General features: G+C 44.0%; 1 protein-coding gene across 2 annotated transcripts in view; it reads left to right on the top strand.

Annotated features, from left to right (window-relative positions):
• Nucleotides 1–12,366: 12,366 nt before the first annotated feature.
• RAD18 (RAD18 E3 ubiquitin protein ligase) overlaps nt 12,367–21,213 on the top strand; it is a 58,787-nt gene continuing 49,940 nt past the window's right edge. For both annotated transcript variants that reach the window (XM_080625634.1, XM_080625633.1), the window contains exons 1-4: nt 12,367–12,521; nt 12,909–12,990; nt 16,709–16,770; nt 18,179–18,249. In XM_080625634.1, coding sequence (XP_080481760.1) covers nt 12,474–12,521; nt 12,909–12,990; nt 16,709–16,770; nt 18,179–18,249 — 263 coding nt within the window. In that variant the 5' untranslated portion in view covers nt 12,367–12,473. The remainder of the gene's footprint in view (nt 12,522–12,908; nt 12,991–16,708; nt 16,771–18,178; nt 18,250–21,213) is intronic.

Raw genomic sequence — 21,213 nt, 5'->3', positions numbered from 1 at the left:
GGCTAAGTTGACTTGGAGCCGAAATTGCTGTTCGTAGTTCTCTTGTTCTAGCTATTTTACAACCTGTTTATTTGAGGAGCAGCAGTTAACCCAGTGCAGTGAAGAGATAAATGCATCACAGGTGACAAACACAGCAGCACGAGGAGCAGCAAGTCTTTGCTGAGGGGCAGTAAGTGAAGCCAAGATCTGGGGAGATGTATCTGCAGCAGCTGCTGGAGACTCATCAGCAACCTGGTGAGACGGTGCTGAAGGTGTTGGGACAAACTGCTCTGTGGCAGCCAGAACTGGTGGGAAGGGCAGGATTACAGTATGGTTTGGGTGGGAAACTCCATGATCAGCTGTAGGGTTTGATGGCAAGAATTATATTCCTAAATAAACCAAAGTTGGAAAATGCTGGCCAGAGCCCAGTGAAAAGATCTTCACCTCCTCTTGCACTACTGAGTGATAAATGGTGGGAAAACAAATGTGTTCTGGAGCAGTAGCAGGTTTGGGGAATGATGCTTTACTCAAAGTGGCCTTGCTGTCAGCACCTTCCTACTGCTTGACCCCTTTGACTGCTTCCCTGTGTTCTTCTGGCTGCCATCAGGGAAAGGGAAATATAAGCCAAGAAAAGCTAGAGCAGCTTGTAAAAGATTTATGTACAATAATGTGCGGACATGGGAGGACCTCCTGACTTTCAGTCCCTGATTGCAGTGTTGGGTGCGTGGCTGCCATTATTTGAGACCTTTGGAGGTTTGGTTGGTGATGAGCAGGGCCAGAGCTTGAGAGAATGATGCCCTGGAATATTACAAGGCAAATCTTTGGAAACCAAAACTGGATGATCAATTTGCTTTACTACATTCCCAAACAAGAGGTTTAGTGCTAAGGCAAAGACCTCTTAATGAGGGTGAAGAGATTTCTGGCTTATGCGGGGAAGTGGCAAAACTGTTTCTCCACTGCCATAGCAAAGCAAGCTGTTCACAGCTGCTGTGGTTAAACAGCCCACAATGATACAGCACAGAATGTTACCTTTCAAAAGCATTATTGAAACAAGTCTTTCGGGGAACTTAACCTTTCCTTAATTCCACAAATGCCTACTTAGCAGAAGAGATTGGGGCTAGAGGTCTGTTTAGATTTAATTTCAAGGCTTTTCCTTTCAAAGTCATGTATTTTACTTCACATATCTTTTGATGATTTGGAATTGCATTAGAAAGTTGACTGCTTGGGCACTGAGGGAAACCAGGACACAGATACAAACCTCATGACCTTCAGCAAGTCAGTGCAATTAAAATGAGCCTCATCCCACACCCCCCTCCAACTCCGTATCCCAGGAGCAATGTCTTGCTCCCAGAATGGTGGCTCAGGGATGGTTTCCCTGCAGAGCATGTCTTGGCTGTGGTGCTGAGGCATAGGGTGCTGCGACCCTCCAGTAATTTTGTCGCATGAAGAAGGAGGTGGTGTGAAGGTGAGATCATACCTGGGGTTCTTCAGTGCCAGTGCAGGGATCCACCGACTCCTCTCTATGCATTAAGCGAGTGCATTTTCAATTACCCAAATTGTTCTTTCTTCCTAGAGGAGCTCTTTTTTCAGCAGCTGCTGGTGATGCTGCTGCACCTGCATCCCTGGGTATTAGCTCTGCAGCCCTTTGTCTGCTCCCTTCACAGACAGAATTACACAAAGCCAGCACCTTCAGTGGAGCGTAAATCCCAGCTTTTGCTGAGGTCAAGTGCTCCCCCTCGGGTATGTTCACCCACTATGTTCACAGCATTTTAGACATTGTCTTGTCTTCCTCCAGAGCATCTTATTTTGGCTACCATAAGACTGCACTAAATCAAACTCTGCTCTGCTCTGATACTTGCTGAGTTTCCAATGCAGAACGGATGTTCTCGTGGTTGCTGTATCTAAAAAGTAGCTGCATGGCAGAGATTGATCTCCATGGATTCTTACCTTGGGGATTTACAGGGTCTTCAGTAAATCTGACCTCTGGGCTCAGTTCTTCCCTGCCAGTCACAGCATAATACCCCACTGCATTCGCTGCTGCCCCTGCCTGGCACTGCTCTTGGAGTCAGCATGGGACACATGCCTGGCTGGGAAGCAGATCCCCAGGGCTGGGAGGGAGCAATGGGAGCTGCGTACACCAGCACTGCAAAGGCTGAGACCTGCGTAATGTTCAGGAAGAGGGGAAGGTGCCAGTGAAATGATAAATTACAGCAGCAGAATAAACCAAACGTAATCTCTAGCAAAAGAAAAAAGTCCCAGTGATGAGTGTTTTGGCAGCAAATCAGGAGATGCATGGCACAAGAGGTGAGGAACAACTTGTATCCAAATCTGCTCCCAAGTCCTTCAGCTGAGAAAGGCTAAATCTGTGCAGGAGAGCTCAAATTTCAACTAGGAAACACTTCAGTTAATGTATTGACATTTTTGCCTTCATGTTTCACCTATTTTACCCATTCTTCCTCTGCATGGGAATCCAAAATATTGTTTCCTATTTGATAGCTACTGTCCGTTACCTTAATTGCAGCTCTTGCTGGGGGAGAATACAGAGCACTGCATGTTGCCCATGCCCTAAGACAGAGAATAACTGCATGGGAAATCACTAAAAGAAATTTAGCACTGGAAAGTAAAGTGATCTTGTGCTGAGAAAGAAAGGGGCTGCCTTTCCTGGCTCTTGGATGTTAATTATGGGCTCTTTTTGCTGGTCCTGCCTCAAGAGCACACAGCATCCTTGTTTTTCTGTAAGTAGCTGAATCCATTTTGTTCAGCTTTTTTTTTTGTGGGGGCAAGGGGTAAGGAATTGCACCCAAGCTGAGAACCAAGCAGCCAAACAGAGACTCTAAACCAAAAGGCTGGCAAAAGAATAAGCTGTCAGGAATGATCAAATAGAATGGAAAGTATTACAGACCTACCAATGCCTCTAACTGTGCACAGCTTATCAGTTCGATAGTTTTTTATATTGGAATAACTCAGAGCTAGTTAGATTACTCATGATTTTCATCACATTTATTGGATCAGCATCACTGTTCAAATGGGAGGTATCTGCATGTGCTAGAACAACGTCTCTCTAACGTCAACAAACATCTGCTGTGGCAGAAGGCCAAAATCAGCAAAGGCTAATTCATCAATGGCTTATTATTTGTATTTGTGTCCCTGTCTCCAGTCAGGGTTGTGACGGGTTCATCTGCTGCCTCCTCTCCCCAGGCTGCCTTTTAAGCAGTTGCTGGCATTTCGTGCTGCCCTTAGGTCAGGTCCAACTCGATCAGCATTGGTTTATTATGAAATGCCCAGAGTGATTTTACTGATCGTGTCTATCTCAAAACAGTTCAAGAAAAAGTTTAAATATTATTTCTGGCTCCTTCAGCTGCCAACTCCAACAGCTTTTTCATGAAGTTTCCATGCTGCTCTGTAAAACGGTGAGAGTTCTTTTCCACTGATTTACATTGGCCTAAAACCATTGAAGTAGGCTAAAAAAAAGAAGAAAGGATTCCATTTGTGCTTTCAAGGCATTTCTGTGTGAAACGCAGACTCTCATGGACCTGTGGCACAGATAAATAGCAGCAGAAGGGAGCTGACTGTAGTGTTGCCTGCCAGCATAACCTGCACCAGGGGTGATGAATATGTTTCGGCACACAGCCTGTGAACATTTTGACTAATCAAAGGTTATTAGCATCTGCCTGTTGTCTTTTGGTCTTGGAAGGCAGCAAACACAGGCTTCCCTATTTCATCAAAACAAAGGTAAGTGTAGGCTGCAAACACCAGAGCCTGATTTACAGTGCATTTAAATCCCACTGGGTAAGGGATGCTTGGCCTAATGAAGTTCAGAGCAGTTTTATGCTGTGCTCAGGTGAGCAGGATGTGCTTACCTGGTTCATGGAGGAGGACCCAGGGTGAGGGTCTTGTGTTGAGGGAAGCCTGGGGCAGGAAGAGGTCATGGTAGCCCAGCAGGACATGGTGCCAAGAGAGGGTCCTGCTATGCACAGCCAGCTCAGACTGCCAACCACACAGCTTTCATGCCTTCATCTCGCCTCCTCAACACATCCAAACCATTGCATGCCCTTCTCCCACGTGCCAAGGGCCTTTTCACCAGCATGTTTAGATAAGGATGGATCCTGATGGTGTTTACAACCACTGAGAAACCTGTTGGAGACCTGCATTGGGCAGGTTGGTTCCCCACAGCAGTTAAAGGAAAACCTGCTGTGGAAAAAGCTGCGAGCCCAGCGAGGCTGCACATGGATTGTTGTGTCTCCTGACCTTTTCAAAGCCCTGTTGCAGAGGGCTGCTCCCCTCTCTGACCAAATAAGACAGCACAGTGAGGTCAGCCCAAACACGCTGCTCAATCCTACCTGGTGTGGGCTGGAAAAGAGAGAATTTATCATTGCACTATGATTGTCTGTTTGTCCTGCAAAGAAAAGGTGAGGTATAATTAAGAAGAAATTTCCTAGATTGTGGATCCTTGTGTCCTATGCAGAGAAAGGATTCTGTAGGAGAGGACAACGATAAGGATCATAATCCAAGTATATAATTTGCTCCATATCTCAACTTTGAAGATCACATTTTTGACCTCTCAAGGAGATGTTACAGCAGCACAAACAATTTTATTCCTTTTGAAAATGAAAAACACAGATCAGGAGAAATTTTTGTGGGAGGGAAATGTATGAAATGTATAATGCAGTGGTTTTGTTCTGCTTGCAGGTTCAGGCATGGGAAAAGTGGCAATATAAGCTGTTATTCACATTCACAGCTGTGGATGTTAAAAGCTTCACAGCAGTCAGGTGAAGCTCGATCAGCCTAACAGATAAGGAAAATGAGGCATAGGGGTGGTCCTTGCCTGAAGCGGAACAAGTGGCTTTGAAGCTGGGAATAGACCCAAACTCTCCAGAGAGCCAACACTGCACAGAGCCACTGCTGTTACCTGCTAAGGAACAAGGAGCTGAGTAATAAACACCAGTAGCGATGCTTCAGCAGCTTCAGGTGTGTGCTTTGGGTTGAGCATCCTGTGCATCGGAATACTGATGGGAAGCAGAAGGAGCAGGATGGCAGATGGAGCTGGGATGCCCTGTGCTGTCAGCACTGGGATGGGCCAGGAGATACTAATGTACCAGCACATCGGTACCTGTGCCATTCACAGCTCCAGCACCAGAGCAGTGTCATTGCTGCCAAAGGCAGCATAGAAACCCCAAGGAAAGGAAAGAGGCTGTAGAGTGCATGAGTGTCTTACAGGGCCCCAGTGTCAGCTCGAAATGTTGTTCATCAATTTGTGAACTGCCTCTAAAGATGAACTGCCATTTAAATTGGATTTTGTAAAAGCAGCTATAAAACATCATGCCATGTCCTTTATAAAGTGCCTTGTATAAAATGCTCCCCATGCTCTGTGCTTCAGACAAGGAGGTGTGGATCATTGCTATGTGGTGATTCAGATTGCCTGCGATGCTCTAACTTGCACAGTTCACAGCCCTCCAAGAAAATGATGGGAATGATGAGAACTCAGAGCAAAATGCCTGATGTCAGGGGCTGCCTGGGCTCCAGTTGTGCAGTTCTCCAAGGGTGAAGCACACAGAACACAGTGAATTTTGGCCAGGTTAGTGCACTGAACCAAACTGCATTAAAGAGGCAGGACACAAGTATTTCCTGAGAGCCACTGCAAGGAAACAAATAAGTTGCAATCACAAAGTTTAACTTTCCATTCTGCTCCATTACTTCAAAGCTTAATTACAGCATTTAGAGGACATTGGATCGATGGTAGGAGCAGACTGCAGCATTAGCTTACCCAGCAGAGCAGCCCTTTCTGTCTGTGCCACACTAAATAGCTTGTTTGGTCGATACTCCCTTTCCTGGGGTAGTTTAGGAACTGAACTATTTAATCACAGCTTAGAGGCTGTGAATGTTCAGTGAAAGGCTTGTAAATTTTGGTGAAATATACTATCTCATTACAAGTCTTCTATTAATTTCAGGAGGTGTTTCGTGTACTGCTTGTCCAAAACCAGGAGGTCCACACTTCAGAAATGCCTGCAGAGCTGGAGGCCTTTCTGTATTTCCTGCGTTCCCTTGACCTTTGCTGGGTTGAAAGGGATGCTGTTAATGGAAAACATTCCTTTCTCTCTCCATCTTGGCCCAGCTGACTTCTCTTTGCCGAACTTCCCCCACCACACGGCTGACTTCCCCACACTGCTCCATTGGTCCTGATTTGGTGGCTTTGCCACTGTTTTGCTACAAACCAGTGCTCTTTCCTAGGTGAAAAGCACCACATGAGCTCATTTTCTGTTTGCTGAGGACAAAGCACCTAAAATGCACGGTAATGTACGTCAACCTCTTCAGTTGCTACTTATGTATTTCTTTTTACTGTTTTTCTGTTTTGTTTTGTCTTTGCTTCTTTAAATCAAAAGGATTCGGCAGGGTCTTTTATACCAGTGTAGGCACATTTTATTCCACATTTTTCCTCCCTACATGCTGTTTTCAGCTAAAAGACTCAACAATTAAACAGCACACATGCTGGACAGCAGGTCCTCTTCTCACAGTGGTGGTGACCCAAGCGCTGTCATGATGTCCCCTGCCCAAGCTGACCCATTTCACCCGAGTTCTGTTCATTGCTCCCAGGAGTGCTTAGCATTGCTGGTTGACTGACAACGTCTGGACCAAGTATTAAAACTGCATCATCTCATTGCCATGAAAAATCCTTGAAGCAGAAATCATAGAATCATAGAATAGTTAGGGTTGGAAAGGACCTTAATGTTAAATTTCTTCATTGCTGCCTGTGTCTGAAAGGGATATGGCAGAAAACAATTCTGCATAATCTTGTTAGACTAATGCTATTATTTTTAATGAACCATTTCAGATTGTGCTTTGAAGTAAAAAGGGGGAAAAGGATAAAATTTCCTGCTTCTGATAGTTCTTTCTGTCTCAGAAAAGAGAACTTTGGCACAAGCACTAGACATTTGCTAGGAATTAAATGCTGACAGAGAGCATCGGAATGTCCCAGTTTTCTGGCCTGTGAAAACAGAAAATGCTGTCTCTGTTGCAGGAATATTGAGAGAATAAATATGTTGATATTAGTGCAATACTTCAAATATTTATGTCCTGGTCTTGCAAGGTGTAAACATCCTGTGATCTGGACCTGTAAAGGTCACAGAGAAATGTGTGTACCCTTTGAGGACAAGCAAATGGAGAACCAAGCATTGCCACACTTGTGGGTGTTTCGTTCTTACCCCATCCCACACCAGTCCAAATGCTGAGTACTCTGCTGTGGTTTGTAAAAGAAGAGAGAGATTTAACTCTGTAAAATAATGCCATGCTTCCAGAGTGAACTTTTCAGTGAAATAATTTATACGTCTCATTTAAACTCTTCTCTTCAGCTTCATGCCTGAGAGGTCTGTCTGCAATTTTGTCTAATAGTCAAGAGGCATTCTCAAATGACAATCTGGGTAATAGTGACTATTATTAGAAGATTAAGGCAGCCAAATTGAGTACACTCTGGAGAGACTTTTGGTCCCTGCTTTACGTACTTCTTTCCATATAAAACTCTAACAGCAGACCTTTTAAGAAGCGCTGGAGTGTGCTTCGAAAGGGGGGGTCTGAAATACCACTGCAGCTCTCAGCCGGTCTGACTCTGCAAACTCCTGATTCTGATGCTGTAGTGTGGACAGGTTCTCTGCAGGTATCATCAAAAATGAGAAGCTGAGCAGTGGGTCTCTCTCATGCTTGGTTGACCCTGAGCTTGCTCCTGGGAGCTCCGCTGTGGCTTCTCGGCCTGTCCTGGCCCAGAGGGAGGGACCCTGCTTCCTACCTGGGCAGGCTTCTTGGCTCAACAGGCTGCACGGAGCATTTGATGGATGTGACTTCTTTTGCTTCTGTCATCCTGGAAGGTCTGATTCAGAGGGAAACAGACTGCTGACAGATTCCTCAAAAAGTGTTCAGTGCTACCAGTTACTATCACAATACATGTCACAGCGAGGTTGCATTTGACTCAAGGCATGAAACTAAGGTAGAAGCATCTTACTGGACATTGAAAATACACGCCTCTACCTCCAGCAATGGCTCTATTTGAAACCCCTGTGTGTGAACCCTTGTGACTTGTTAAATGGCAAAGGATGTGTGTATTGATTAAAATATGTATATAATTGCAGCTCATAATCTTGACTGCTACTTTGGGAGTAGAAACAAGACAAAATATAAACTACTGCTATGTTCAGATGATATTGGTTTTTAGCTTAAACTATGTATTACAAAGAGATGATGCTAGTTGATGTGCTAGCTATCACGTAAGTAAACTCTGACACTAAATAGTAAGCTCACACTGCGGTGCTAAGCCTTCTCGCACACCCATGCCTTAGCCAAAGACTGTTTCACACTACATCTTCACTGTGTTGCTCCAGATTTTTGATTGATGCTGTGCAGTCAGTTTAGTCCAGGAAAGAGTGAGTAAAGCTCTTTCTTTGGACAAGTGCTGGGTTTTAGCTACATTCTGGGCCAAACCTTGTCCTGGTTAACTTGTGTTGGTCTGATGGGCTGTTCAGGTTATCTGCACTGGCATCTGAAATGCTGTTATTTTGGTTGGCATGGTGAATATTTAATTCAGATTGCTATTGAAAGGATTGTTTTGACATGAACTTCGTATAGTCCCATCTCAAGAGTTAGTACTCCATGGTGAGATTTTTCTGTTCTAAAATTCTCAACATCAGGCTAAATTTAGTCATGTAGAAATCAATAAATTACTGGCAACTTTAACAGAAGGGCAGAGTTAGGTCAATGTTAAATGGTTTTGAACAATCTTACTTGTGGTATTCAGGCTCTTCTCCTCTTTGGTTGGGAATGACATGACAAGAAACTTTCCACTGCTTTAAATATTAAGGAATCTCTGAAAATACTTAGAAGCAATCAATTCAAAATGTTCCATGGTTTGGGCTTTGTTTTTATTTTTTTTAAGTACAGTATGTTCTTTTGCAGATTTTCATCCAATTTACACGCTCACGTTCGAGAGGCTTGTTTCCATCGTGCATTTGTATTTCTGTCATAAAGTATGTCCAATGACATGTACGTATGAGAGGCAAATCTTGGTGGAGTATCAGTTTTAAGAACAATCTGCTAAGGGCAGCAGAAGATGAGCCACTTGTCAGAGCACAGAGAGAAACAACAGCTCTGTAAGCAGCACTGGAGCTGGAGCACCGTTTGGGAACAAACACTTCTTAACATTATGAAGTTGTGTGTAACCAGCTGGGAAGTATGTTAAACTCCACTTAGATATTTTCTTTGTCTCAACAGTACATATGCAAATAAGCAGCTTTGGGAGATTTGCTTCACGTTAGGCTACTCTACCTCCTACTAGCTTTTCATACATTTCTTTCTGCTAATAGAACATGGCACATAGCTTATACGAATGCAGGTTGGTCGCTACTGGTATTTTAATTAAAATGAATATTTGAGGGGGTTGGGGGAAGTGTATATGTTCTCTGTTTTGGTGTTCTGTGTATAATAACAAGTTGTAGTGGTAGTTCAGCAAAATAAACTGGCTTAGTATTGCTACCAAAATGCCAGTATAACAGCAGGAAGTATTCCTATGGAGGAGAATAACTGTCCTCACTCTGCAGGAGTCCTTGAGTTTAAATCTGCTCCCTGGGACCCATCATGCTCAAGCAGGCTCCAGCTGAGTAGGCGGGAGCATTTTGCCTGACCAAATTCTCCTGGCAGTCCAGACTGCAGGAGTGTGAGAGGCTTCCCAGTGCCTCTCCCTGCAGTGGGAAAGCTGCTGCAGGACAGCCCACAGGACTGCACCCCGCGGGGAAAATGCTCGCAAATAACCGTGTCCTTGTAGTCACCAAGGCTGAGGGAGCATCCACAGCTCCTCCAGCCAGAGCTCCAACTGAGATGTCCTTTGCTACTTTATAAGCAACAACTGCCCCACTGCGGTGTGAGACCCCAGGTGATAACAGCACCCAGCTCTATCCCTGCCACCCCACTTCTGTCCCTGGAGGCACTGCAGGATGGATACCGCCAGTGAGACAGCGCAACCCACAGCCCTGACATTCCTCCCTCTCTACAGGCTACAGGGATAATTTGGCCACGCTGCCCAAGAAGGTGGATGCTTTCTAACTTCTGAGTCATACAGGACTCAGGTGAAAGCACAGGTTTTACAGCTTTATCTTTATATGGTGCTTTTACCTTGAAAATAGTTTTAAGTTGCTTTTTATTCAGCAGCCTGTGTGGATGGTGCTCAGCTATAAACTTATTGCCCTTTGCTGTTCATCTGTCTACCAAAACAAAAAGTAAACATGTTGCTGTAGTAATGAAACCCTTGTGTCCATTCCTAGGGAGGATGAGTTAACTGCCAACCAGTAAGCTCATGTCAGAAAGCATGCAAACCCAGAATGGGATCTGCAGTGAGTGTGAGGAAAGAACAGGAAATTGAAAAAGAACACTAAGAGATTGATACATTGATTTTTTCACAGCTCGCAGAGAAAGCAGAAGAAATGGATTGCTTAAGGTGAAAGGAACGGTCACTTAAATGGCAATGAAATTATACTGTAAATTCTAGCACTTTTGGCAAGCGTCAGACAGTAAGCAGATCCATTCAAATATATTAATTCAGAGACATCATAGTGTGTAAGGCCAGCAGAGACCATTATGAACATTTCTTCTGACCTTCTCCATTGTGTAGGTGAAGGAGTACCTTTTATGTATATATATAGGTAAGAATTATTGAGTGCCAGTTCATGGAGCTTGACTTTATTTTACCTGATTCAAAAATTAGACTCTCACAAATCAGGAATAAGATCGTGGAAATTACCCTCCTACAAAATCTCATAGGAAAAATCAGTTTTCAGGTAACAGCATGTTTGGATCACCAGCAGCTGCAAAAAGGCTTAAAGCAAACCTGTGAAATGAAGGAAGCAAAGAGACACATTATTGTTCTGCAGATGAACATATAAACCAGTTAAATACGCATTGTGTGTGTGTGTGTGGGGGGAACCTCTGCTACAACACATGTAATCAACAGGAATATTCATGACAGTGTGGAGTGTATCAGTGTATTGCAGCAGAGCACCTGCAAAGAGACTGCTGTTCCCCCTTGGCAGGCACTGCATGTGATGGGGACAATGTGAGCGCTGGTGGCACAGCCGTGGTGCCAGCCTTGGTAAACAGCTTCTGACATTTGAATTGCACCGAGACACAGCAACTTGTTTTGCAATTTCATCCTACATGACTCTGGCAATGTGCTAAGTTTCCCCAACTCTCAGGCAATTATTAAACCTTCTGAAAGCCCATCAGAAGTACTCATCCACAGCCATTGTTATCTGCTATTTTGCTGTTTTTCATCCATAAGGCCATGTATTTTTAGCATGGGTTTTGTGATGTCCCCTCTGCTGAATTCAAAGAGCCTGGCCATCCCCAGGACAGAGGTGACAGTAATGATTCCCATTTCCATGGCAACCCAGCACAGCCCTGTACACATCTACTGGGAAGGTCGTTCCCATAGCAAAGGGCTGACGTACGAAGAAGCATAAGCAAGACATCAGGACTGATGGTGAGGTGGTGGAGTAGGTTAATTGCAGAAGGGAAGTGAGGTAGGGAACTGTTCACACCTCAATGACACAGTGTCTTGGATGGTTTTTAAATTGACATCTCCTGGATGATACAGGTGAAAACACTCCCCTCTAGCTCATGGGATCACTCTGTGACACATCTCATTTGTCACCTGAGTAAACAATTTATCACTGTGCTTGAGAATTGTATTGCATCCATAAGCCGTCCGTGGGAGTTCAAGGAACAGGATGAATGTGTAGAAATCAGTGCCACCAGTTTAGCTCCTTTGGGGATGTTCTAACTTCCACACGTGCATTAAAAAGGGGAAAGTATTAACAATGCCTAGTAGGTGATGCATTTGGTGCTGAAAAATTACGTCAGTTATGAACCACTGGCAGAGGGTGCTCAGAGAAGCTGTGGCTGCCCCATCCCTGGCAGCACTCAAGGACAGGTTGGACAGGGCTTGGAGGAACCTGCTCTAGCTGAAGGGGTTCCTGCCCGTGTCAGGGTGTTGGAACCAGATGATCATTAAGGTCCCTTCTACCCAAACCGGTCTGGGATTCCATGATTTTAAAAGTTTTAAGTGGGTATTTAGTTACAAGTCACTATAAAGTGGGACATATTCTAGCTGTGACACAGGAAGCTGCAGTTCTGACAGGCTACTCAAGCCTTTAGTACTGAGCTCCAGGGCTGCGGGCGGACACCTCTCCTCTGCGCTGTTCACAGGAGGCAGAGGATGCTGCAGTCTTCGCAGCGACCCAGCGAAGTCTGCCCGTGCCCGTGGCCCGGTTCCGGCCACCGCAGCCCCGGGCCTGGCTCCAGGACTACAGCTCCCGGCAGCCGCAGCGCGCCGGAAGCGCGGCCCGGTTGCGGTTCGCCGGGCTCAGCGCGGGGGATTTGTACTCGCGGCCGGCGGGGCCGTTGAAAGTGGGAGGTCGGGGTCGGTTGGGGCCGGGCCGGGCCTGGCCGCCACGGCCCTGGCAATGCCGGTGTCTGAGCCGCCGTGGCCGGCGAGCCTGTCCCCGCTGAAGGTGCGTGAGGCTCGGCGGGGCCTCCTGCGGGCACGTTGGGAAGGAGGACGGGTAGGAGAGATGGCGGCCGGGGTGTCAGTGAGACGGCGGGCACGCGGGGAGGAGGAAGCCAGGCCAGGCCGGGCCTTCCGTGTCTCTCCCCGGCGGCGGGATGAAGGCTCTGCCCGCTCCTGTCCTTCGGGCCCCGTCGGGCCGTCTGCGGGCTCGATCGGAGCGCGGCCCCGCCGCGGCGCTGCCTGCCACCGCTCCTGTCCGTGAGCCGCCCTAACGCCCGGCGTGGAGCCCCGACTCGCCTGGTGCGGGCGGTTTGCGCTGTCCTCGGTGTGAGGGCGGGCAGCGAAATACTATCTGGTGCGAGCCCTTCGGTGACCTGCTCTTCCCTTGCAGGCAGTGGATAACTTGCTGCGGTGTGGGATATGCTTCGATTACTTCAGCATAGCCATGATCATCCCACAGTGTTCACACAACTGTAAGTACAATATAAAGAACACCGTTACTTATTGCACTGGAAGGGCTGTCAGTTTCTTGCTCTTGCAGGACTCACTCTATCCTACTGCCTCGTGTACTACAGGAGTACTAAGTTCATAGAAGTCATCACAAAACTGCTACTTCTTTTCCGTTGTAAATCTGTGCCTCCTGTCTGTGATTAATGTATTGTATGGAAGGACAGTTAATACATCACTATTGACTTGATGGTTGCAACTTAAATTTACTTGAGTTTTATAAAACATTGCACAGAAACAGCAGTTCTAATAAAAATTGCATGAGTAGGAGCCAAGGTAAATGGGGCATTTGTGGCAAGTCAATACAGGGCTGGTGAGGTCGTTCTTACCTTTATCTTGTGACTTTATGGAATTTTGAATCAATGTATTTCATATAAATGCACATTGCCTTATGTCCCAGGGAGTGTGTCTTGGCCCTGTGACTCCAGGTAAGCCTAACTTGTCATTCACTTAACAGATTAAGGCAGTCAGGTAGAGCTGAAGTAGGTGTACTGAAAGAAATTTTGAGGGAATGGTTTCGTCTTCACACATCTTTCCCAGGAAACCCAAGACTGGAGAACAACCTTATGGGCCCTGTGGGCCAGCAAAATCCTCTGGCACCATAGCCAAGTGACAGAAAACTATTGAAAAATGTCTCAAAAAAGAGTTTTCTCCTTTAGAATTTCAGAGACAAGTCGTCATTTGACCATTTATTGTTTACTGGTGTGTAGAACACAGATTACCCATCCTTTATTTCCTTTATAAAACATGTAGCTCTTCTTGTGGCTTAGCCAGCACAGACATTTGCCACTGAGTGAAAGCTATAAAGCAGCCAGCAACCTTTCCTTGTGCAGTTACAGTCTTCTGACAGCGGAAACACTTGTTGTCTGGATTAATGCTCTTAAACACCACTTATGCCTACAATTCTTCATTTAAATATCTTTCATAACATCTTGAGGGTGGAACAAAATGCGAAGCTGTATGGCAGGCAGCATTAAGTGTTATGACCAAAATTTTCCATGCTGCTCTGTCTGCCTCAGGCTGATAACTGCTGGAATGTGGTAGTGAAGCAGTTTTCTGCAAGTCAGATTAGGGGGAAGTTCATTGCCTTTTCTCATGTTAAAATAAATGTTGTAATTGTTTTGTTCAGAAACTATAGCACTTCCTTACATGAAGGAGGGCGTTGTAGTTGGGCAATGAAATTTAGTTTAGCTTGGCAAAACTATCACGTTGAAAACAGCATATCTATGGTGGGGACCACTGATAATTCTCCACAGTAGCTGGTGTTAGAGCCTGCCTATGACACAGCTGAGTTCAGAAGGCCTTGGCTTTGAAAAGACACATTTAATTCCACACTGAAAATTGCAGAAAGCCTAAATTTTCCATGATAAATCAAGATTCCTTGAAGTATTTTCTACTCTATTGTCTCTGTGTAATCTCTTCTATCCACTGACATTGTACAGTTGGAGCAAAAAGCCCTCTGCCCTTAATGAGTAATCATTTGTCAATAGATAAAAATGAAATACATTGCAAAATCTGTTTGTGTTTCTCTTAATGGTTTCATCACAGGGCTTTCAGGCACATCTATAATTTGTTTGTACCTATAGCCCCTTGGAATTCCTCTGCTCATTCGGGTGGCAGGGATTGTTCAGCAGCTCTCTTAATGGTGGCTGTTTAACTTTCACAGTGCTTTGGATTGTGTCTTTAGTGACAGAATAGGTGTGCCATTCATATTTCTTTCACACATACAAAGCACCTGAAGATGAATGTCTTCTGTAATATGGACATCTCAGGGTAGAATGAATTGTGACCCTGAGATTTCTTGTACTTTCAGTCTGGGAGGACAAGCTTAGTCGGCACATGCTGAGCTGGTGCAGGAGGTTATTCCTGCCTGGCTGCTTCTTGTGGGCACGACTGCTGGCCTGGGGATGTGGAAGTGTGTGCCTCCCCTGCAGAGCCCAGGCATCTGGAACCAGCCAGGGGCTGGTGGCTGGCAGTGGTTGAGCTCTGCATTCTATTGTCTCTGCCCTCATGGCACTGCCCGCCAGAAAGGGATGGAGCTAGGGCTGGGAGCAGCCACCAGCCCCAATGAATGTGCTGAAGTTGGGGCCTTTATCCCCAGCACAGCTCTGGGCAAGTGCAGACCTGACCTGGGGCCAGTGTAGCTTGGCAGGCTGGCAGGGAGACCTGGATGTGTTTGACTTGCTCATAGAGAAGTGGCTATAGCTGCTGGAGTGAGCTCCTTTTTTCTCCCATGATTTCCTTTCTTTAAATCTATTGAAATTACTACTGTGCTTCCAGCTAAGCAGGTTTCAGAATTGCTTGCTCACTTAAAAAAAAACACCCATAGGTATTCAGTGCGTGGTTTATAAATTGTGGCATTACTGACTTTTCTTGTGCCAAGCTTGTTTTATTCCTCTTTCTTCTCACAACCTTGTTACTTCCAGTTTAAACTCCATAGAGATTGTAACTTCCTGGCAGCAACTTGTATACTTCCATTCTGTCATTGAGACCCAGTGATGCTCAGCTTAAATTGGTACTTTGGGATTCTCTTTTGTGCACTGAAACACGGTGCTGTGGCTGAGTCTTGTAACTAGTTTGGTAGATGCAGGTTTAGAGGTGGGTTTGGTCTGTTGGAGCAGATGGAAGTGAACTTTGTGACACCATTTAATTTTCAGTGTATGTGCCACCTACAGTAGACAGAGACCTGTTTTGTTACCCCAGGAATGACAGGCTGAGTCCTGCGCCATGGTGGGGCCGTTCCTCCTCTAGGAGGAGGAGGAGCAAAGGGACAGGGGGCAGAGAATTGTGCAGTTGTAGTCTTTGCATGGACCTAGAGTTAGCCCTAAGCACAATGTTAAGGCTAAGAGCTTATGTGATTTATTATCCTCAAACATGCTCCAGCTGCCCTTGGCTATGAGCAGTGGTGGTTGCAAACAGAGGTCAGTTCCCACTGCTTACCCAAGGTGACTGGGTGTCGGATGCTGGCAGGCAAATCTGTAATTTGATTCATCTCCATACAGTTAAAGCTTTCTCTTTTTTTGATGGATCTCTCCCTCCATATCGCATCTTATATGTAATGTAATTTTTGAGTAGTTAGATGGATTTGTGGTTTTAAGTGTTAAATTGGTGCATTTATGCTCCTGCTGCTTCTCTGACTCCTTCACAGAGGGTCTTTGAACTGTATCTGCTTAGGTAGCTGTTGCTAATTGTGTTAAGTGCTAAGACTCTGTCCAGTAATGATATAGTAAATGAATGTCTGTTTTGCTAGAGTGTGATGAGACTTTTTATATCATGAAGTGGTATGAAAGCTTATGGATAAGTAGAGAAAGTAGACTAATTTCAGGAATTTACTGTGACAAAATGAAGCTTATGGCATAATTCACCAGAGTCTATTGAAGCATCCTGTGATGATGATCCAACTTGCTGTTCCAGGGAAACATTTAAGTGTTAAAGAAATGAAAGTAAACATCTGCTATTGACAGAGAGACTGAGATTAAATGTGGAAAGATCCTTGCATAAAATACAGATTGGCTTTTATTTGCTGCAATCTTAATTTGATGGAAAAATGGTGTATTTTCAGTATTGGTGTGTTGTAGGATAGTTTGCATATATTGTACAGAAAAGAAAATCTACTAGTAAGGATGCTGAACCGAACATTTGGAAGAATGCTTCTTAATAAATTTTGTATTTCCTTTTCTCCAGATTGTTCCCTTTGTATACGCAAGTTTTTGTCCTACAAAACTCAGTGCCCAACATGCTGTGTGGTGAGTGTTTGGTTTTCTTTTCCTTGGCTTGTTTTATTGTTTACTTTTTGGTGAATTTCAGGAGCTTTTTCCTTTGGACTATGCTAAATAATGAATTCTGGTCATATATTGCCACCTTTTCTTTTGGTGAGCAGCCCTTTGGGCAAAGTGTGGTGCTCTTGCAACTGGAATTCTGTTTCAGCTACTCTTATGTCAGCATAGGCAGAAGTAGACGGAGCATCAAACCTGGGTTTTGGCTCAGAGCTGCATACACAATCTGTCACAAAACATTTAACATCGCCTCCTAGTTTATTAGAATACATCACTGTTTAAAACATGAGTGCTGAAATTTAAGCATTTAAATTTTCCGTGGCCTCACTTCATCTTTCCAGGAATTTTTAGAAGTGCCCACAGACCACCTAGTCCTAAAACTGATGAACTGTACTGTGTAGCCTTTCTGGGGATGAGAGAACTGTGTTACACACCAGGGAGAGGAGGTTGCCAGGAGAGTTAGGTTAAATGTGGAAAGCACTAGAAGCAGATTCAGCCTCCTCTGCAGGTGGGTGATTATTACAATCAGACTTGGAGGCCTGGTTTTGATTAAAGAACAGAGAATGCAATTTATTCTAGGCCTTAATCTAACTTTTCATCTTAAGCCAGTTGGGCTTTATTGAACTTCTAGAAATGGTAGGCTACCTAAAACTAATGAATAGTGCTTCAGGAATATTGGCAAAATATAAGTAATTTTCTTCTGTGTTTCTAAAGAATGAACCAGGCTAGATTTTTCAGGACTGGAAAGCAGATCTGTTTGTAGCTTTGCCAGTTTCCAAACATTCAAACAAGTGCAGAGGACATTTTACTACTGTCTTCTTAAAAATCACAGGTATTGATATGAGCAAGACTCATAAAAGCTTTGAAACAAAACGGAGCAGAGAGATAAAAATCGGAAATTGTATAAAAAGAATTCATTGAAGGCCCACAGCCATCTCATAATTCATATTTTCATTCAATAATCAGAAGATTAAAATTTCCCTTCATCAGTTTTCAGGCCTCATTGATTAAGGTGCTTATCACATTCGTGGGATCCTTGGTTTGGTATTCAACACAATTAGGCTGGCCCATGATAAAGAACTGTTGGAGACTGGGTATGCTGGATTTTGTTTGCTTTAGCTTTATGCTTCATTTTTACCTATTACCTATCATTTCCCAGACTTGCAGTTCTCAGGCAGTTATTTTAGGTTTTTTTCAGGAAAAAATGTTTATTCTTTATGCATCTTCATTCACACAGCAGTTTAGCAGAGATAGTTGAGGCATTGATCCGAGAAACAGACTGTTGATCACCTGAACATTTTCTGGGTACTTGTTATTTTCACTGCATCTGACAGCTTGCTTGTTATTTTCCCCCCCCTTTTCTTTCTCTTTTTAATAGGCAGTCTCAGAATCTGACCTGAAAAATAACCGGACATTGGATGAACTGGTAAAGAGCTTTAATTCTGCAAGGTAATCTGTAATTTTATATATTGTCCTTCTGGTTTGGCAGCTGGATAGGTGTGACTTGCTTTGTGTGACCAGGCTCGGAGTCCTTGTACAGAAGCAGAGCGAGGAGCAGTGGGAGAATTGAGTGAAAAAATTGTGGTGTCACAGAACTGATGTCAAAGACCAATGTTTGTCCTTTTGGAAAAATCCTGCAGTTTTCTGACTTCCGGTTACTGTCCACTCAGGTGATGTGGGGTGGTTGTGTGAGCTCAGTTTGATTTTACTTCTGGTTAGCTGCTATTTGAAGTTGCCGTCTCCCACACGTTAAGAAGTTGAGCAGATGTGTCAGGATTCTACAAAGGCTCTTCTTATGTGTGTAGGGGGAATTCTGAACAGAAAGGTTTTGTCCAGTGATAATGGTCACCTTGCAAGAGAAGCCTCTTGGTGAATTCCCATCACTAGATCGGAAAAATGTAGGTAGTGAGTGAGCTTTACTGGATAAGAGAAGTAATATGGAGTGTTGTGCTTTCACCTGCATTTCTTACCTACCTCTCTATTAGTTTTTAATTAATCTTTGATCTCCTCATCCCTTTCAAAGAGAGTAAGAATGACTTGGCAAACACTACAGTAAATATATAGGATGTCTTCTGTTATACTTGTTTGCTTTTGATTAGAAGCAGCTCAGTGATTTGCTGGGTATTTTGTAAGTATTCCTATGTCTGTAGGAGAGAAATGCACTATCAGGTTTTTTGCTGAAATGAACTTGGAGCTTGAAGTCAATATGATTCTTGGCTTCATATGTGATAGGAAGTGTAGTTCAGTTTATGGCTTTGTTTCGTGAGAGAGTTTCTCTGTCATGAAGATCTAATCTTCTGTATGACCACTATTAGATTGAATTGATTTTATTTGACGAATTTAAATTCTATAGTTCCATTATTTTAGCTTGAACTCTGTCTTTGGTGTTTCCTAGTCATAAATGGATTACTATATTTTTTTTTTTTTGGTAATGTCTAATTTTGCAGGGAACAAGTAGTGCTGGCTTGGATGCATTATGATATTGAATCTTAAACGACTGCTTTAATGGATCAGTATAAATCTTACGAGTCAGCGTAGTTTAATAACCCTTCCTTTTGTGACTTGGAGTTCAATCAATTTCTCAACATAGAGTTAGATCAGTCAGACACAAACCGTAGTGTCCTGTTCTGTGCCGGCTGGGGTAGGTGGGAGTCAGTGCAAGGTTCTTTTCTGGAACTCGGTAAGAAAGGCCAAACAACAGATGGCTTACGAAGAGAGCTGCTTTAATGAGACAGACTCATAAGAGGACTATAGATAGCGAGTAAATCTCATGTTGCTTCAGATGCTGGGCAACCTGTGTTTGTGCCTCTCTCAGCTCGGGATTGCATTTACTCTGCAAGTGGTCTTGAGTTTGAGGGGAACACTGCTTGCCTGGAGAGGGTTATGTGATATGAGTATCATTAAATCGTAAGAGCATTGTTAGTTTCTGCCCTGGTCATGGTGGTACAGCTCAAATCTTCTGTCTCCTCCTCTCCTTCCCCATCTGCTTTCTTTCCTTTTGGCCTTTCCCAAAACAAATCCAGAGTCTAGAGATTGATTTTTGAAACGTGCTGAGCTCTTCAAGTCCATCCTGACTTGACTTTGAGGCTCAGGTATTTTAGTGTTTATAAAAATTAGGCCTTAAATCTTTTCAGTACTTCACAAAATTCGAACACACTTCTTAAGTCAGGCCTGTAGGGAAAGAAAATGTTAATGTTGGTAGTACCCAGCAAAGTAAAAGCTGTGCTCTAAGATCAGCGTGTGCATGGAATGGAAATTATTCTAAACAGACCTGAGTGTTGATCCCACTTATACTTTAGCTCCATGTTTAGCTCATGCACAAGTGTTTGCAGAATTAGAGCCTTTGTGATCATCTGCGTTCGGTAAGTGTTGTCTCAGAGTCCTGCTTCTTCCCTGTAGAAGTGGTGGATTCTGATGTTTCCCAGTAAAAGTGAAGATACTGTGTTGTTCGTTATGACCCATTAATATTATATTCTGTGTGGAAGTGTAGAGGAGCAGTCCTGAATAGGATTTAATAGGTTTGAATTCACATTGCCCTGCCCTTGTGTTTGGGTACATGCAAAGATGCTGAGCAGTGAAGGAGTTAAGGGAGTTCATCGCTCCAATCAGTTATTACCACAGGCTGCTGTCAGGGTGAGAGCAACCTTTGCTCAGCGTTCTCTCTGCTGCTTGTGCTGCGCTTTGCAAGCATCATTCATCACTCTGACCAGGTCAGGAGAACAAGACAGGGAGGACTATTTGTGCCATCTTTCCTTTATGAACAATATTTTCAGTCTTAATGAGGCCAGTGTCTTAAAAAATAATAACTGTAAAGTTTTGGGGTTGTTTTGAATTTAATTTCATTGTCCTCTAAGGAAGAGATCGTTTTGTTAAAAACTGTCAGTTTCTGCATCACCTAGTTAGAAAATTTAGCTAGAGCAATTAAGAGTTACACTTGCATAAGTAGAAAGGCAGTCCTTGCCGAAAATGATTTGGGCTTTTTTTTTCCATACATAGGGAAGAAAAATATGTTTTACCTTCTTGTTTATTATCTTGGTTTCCTAATCAGGATTACTTGACTGGGTATGAGTCAGAGGAATAAGCACATCTACTCTAAACACGTCTACTCTGAACATTCGAGAGCAGGTACTGTCATTTCTGTATACTAATTAAACTTCCAGGAGTGCAGGAGGAGTTTCAAGGGAAGACATTATCTTTAAGTACAGCTAGGACTGTCCTGTGTGAGCTGTTCCTGGGACGATTCACAACTCTATCTCTTCCTTGGAATTCATTTATGTGGAAGCATTAGATTCTCACCTACTTTCTCTGCTTCATAGCTGCTTTGGCAAAGGAGAAGTAAACAGACTGTAAAATGGGAACCTGAATTGCAATGTAGGAGGACACTGAAATTTTTTTATGGGTCTTGCAGATATG

The sequence above is a fragment of the Psittacula echo genome (assembly GCF_963264785.1).
Source record: "Psittacula echo genome assembly, chromosome: 9".
NCBI lineage: Eukaryota > Metazoa > Chordata > Aves > Psittaciformes > Psittacidae > Psittacula > Psittacula echo.
Note: the sequence above shows the minus strand (reverse complement) of the source record. Positions and strands in the feature narration are given on the sequence as shown.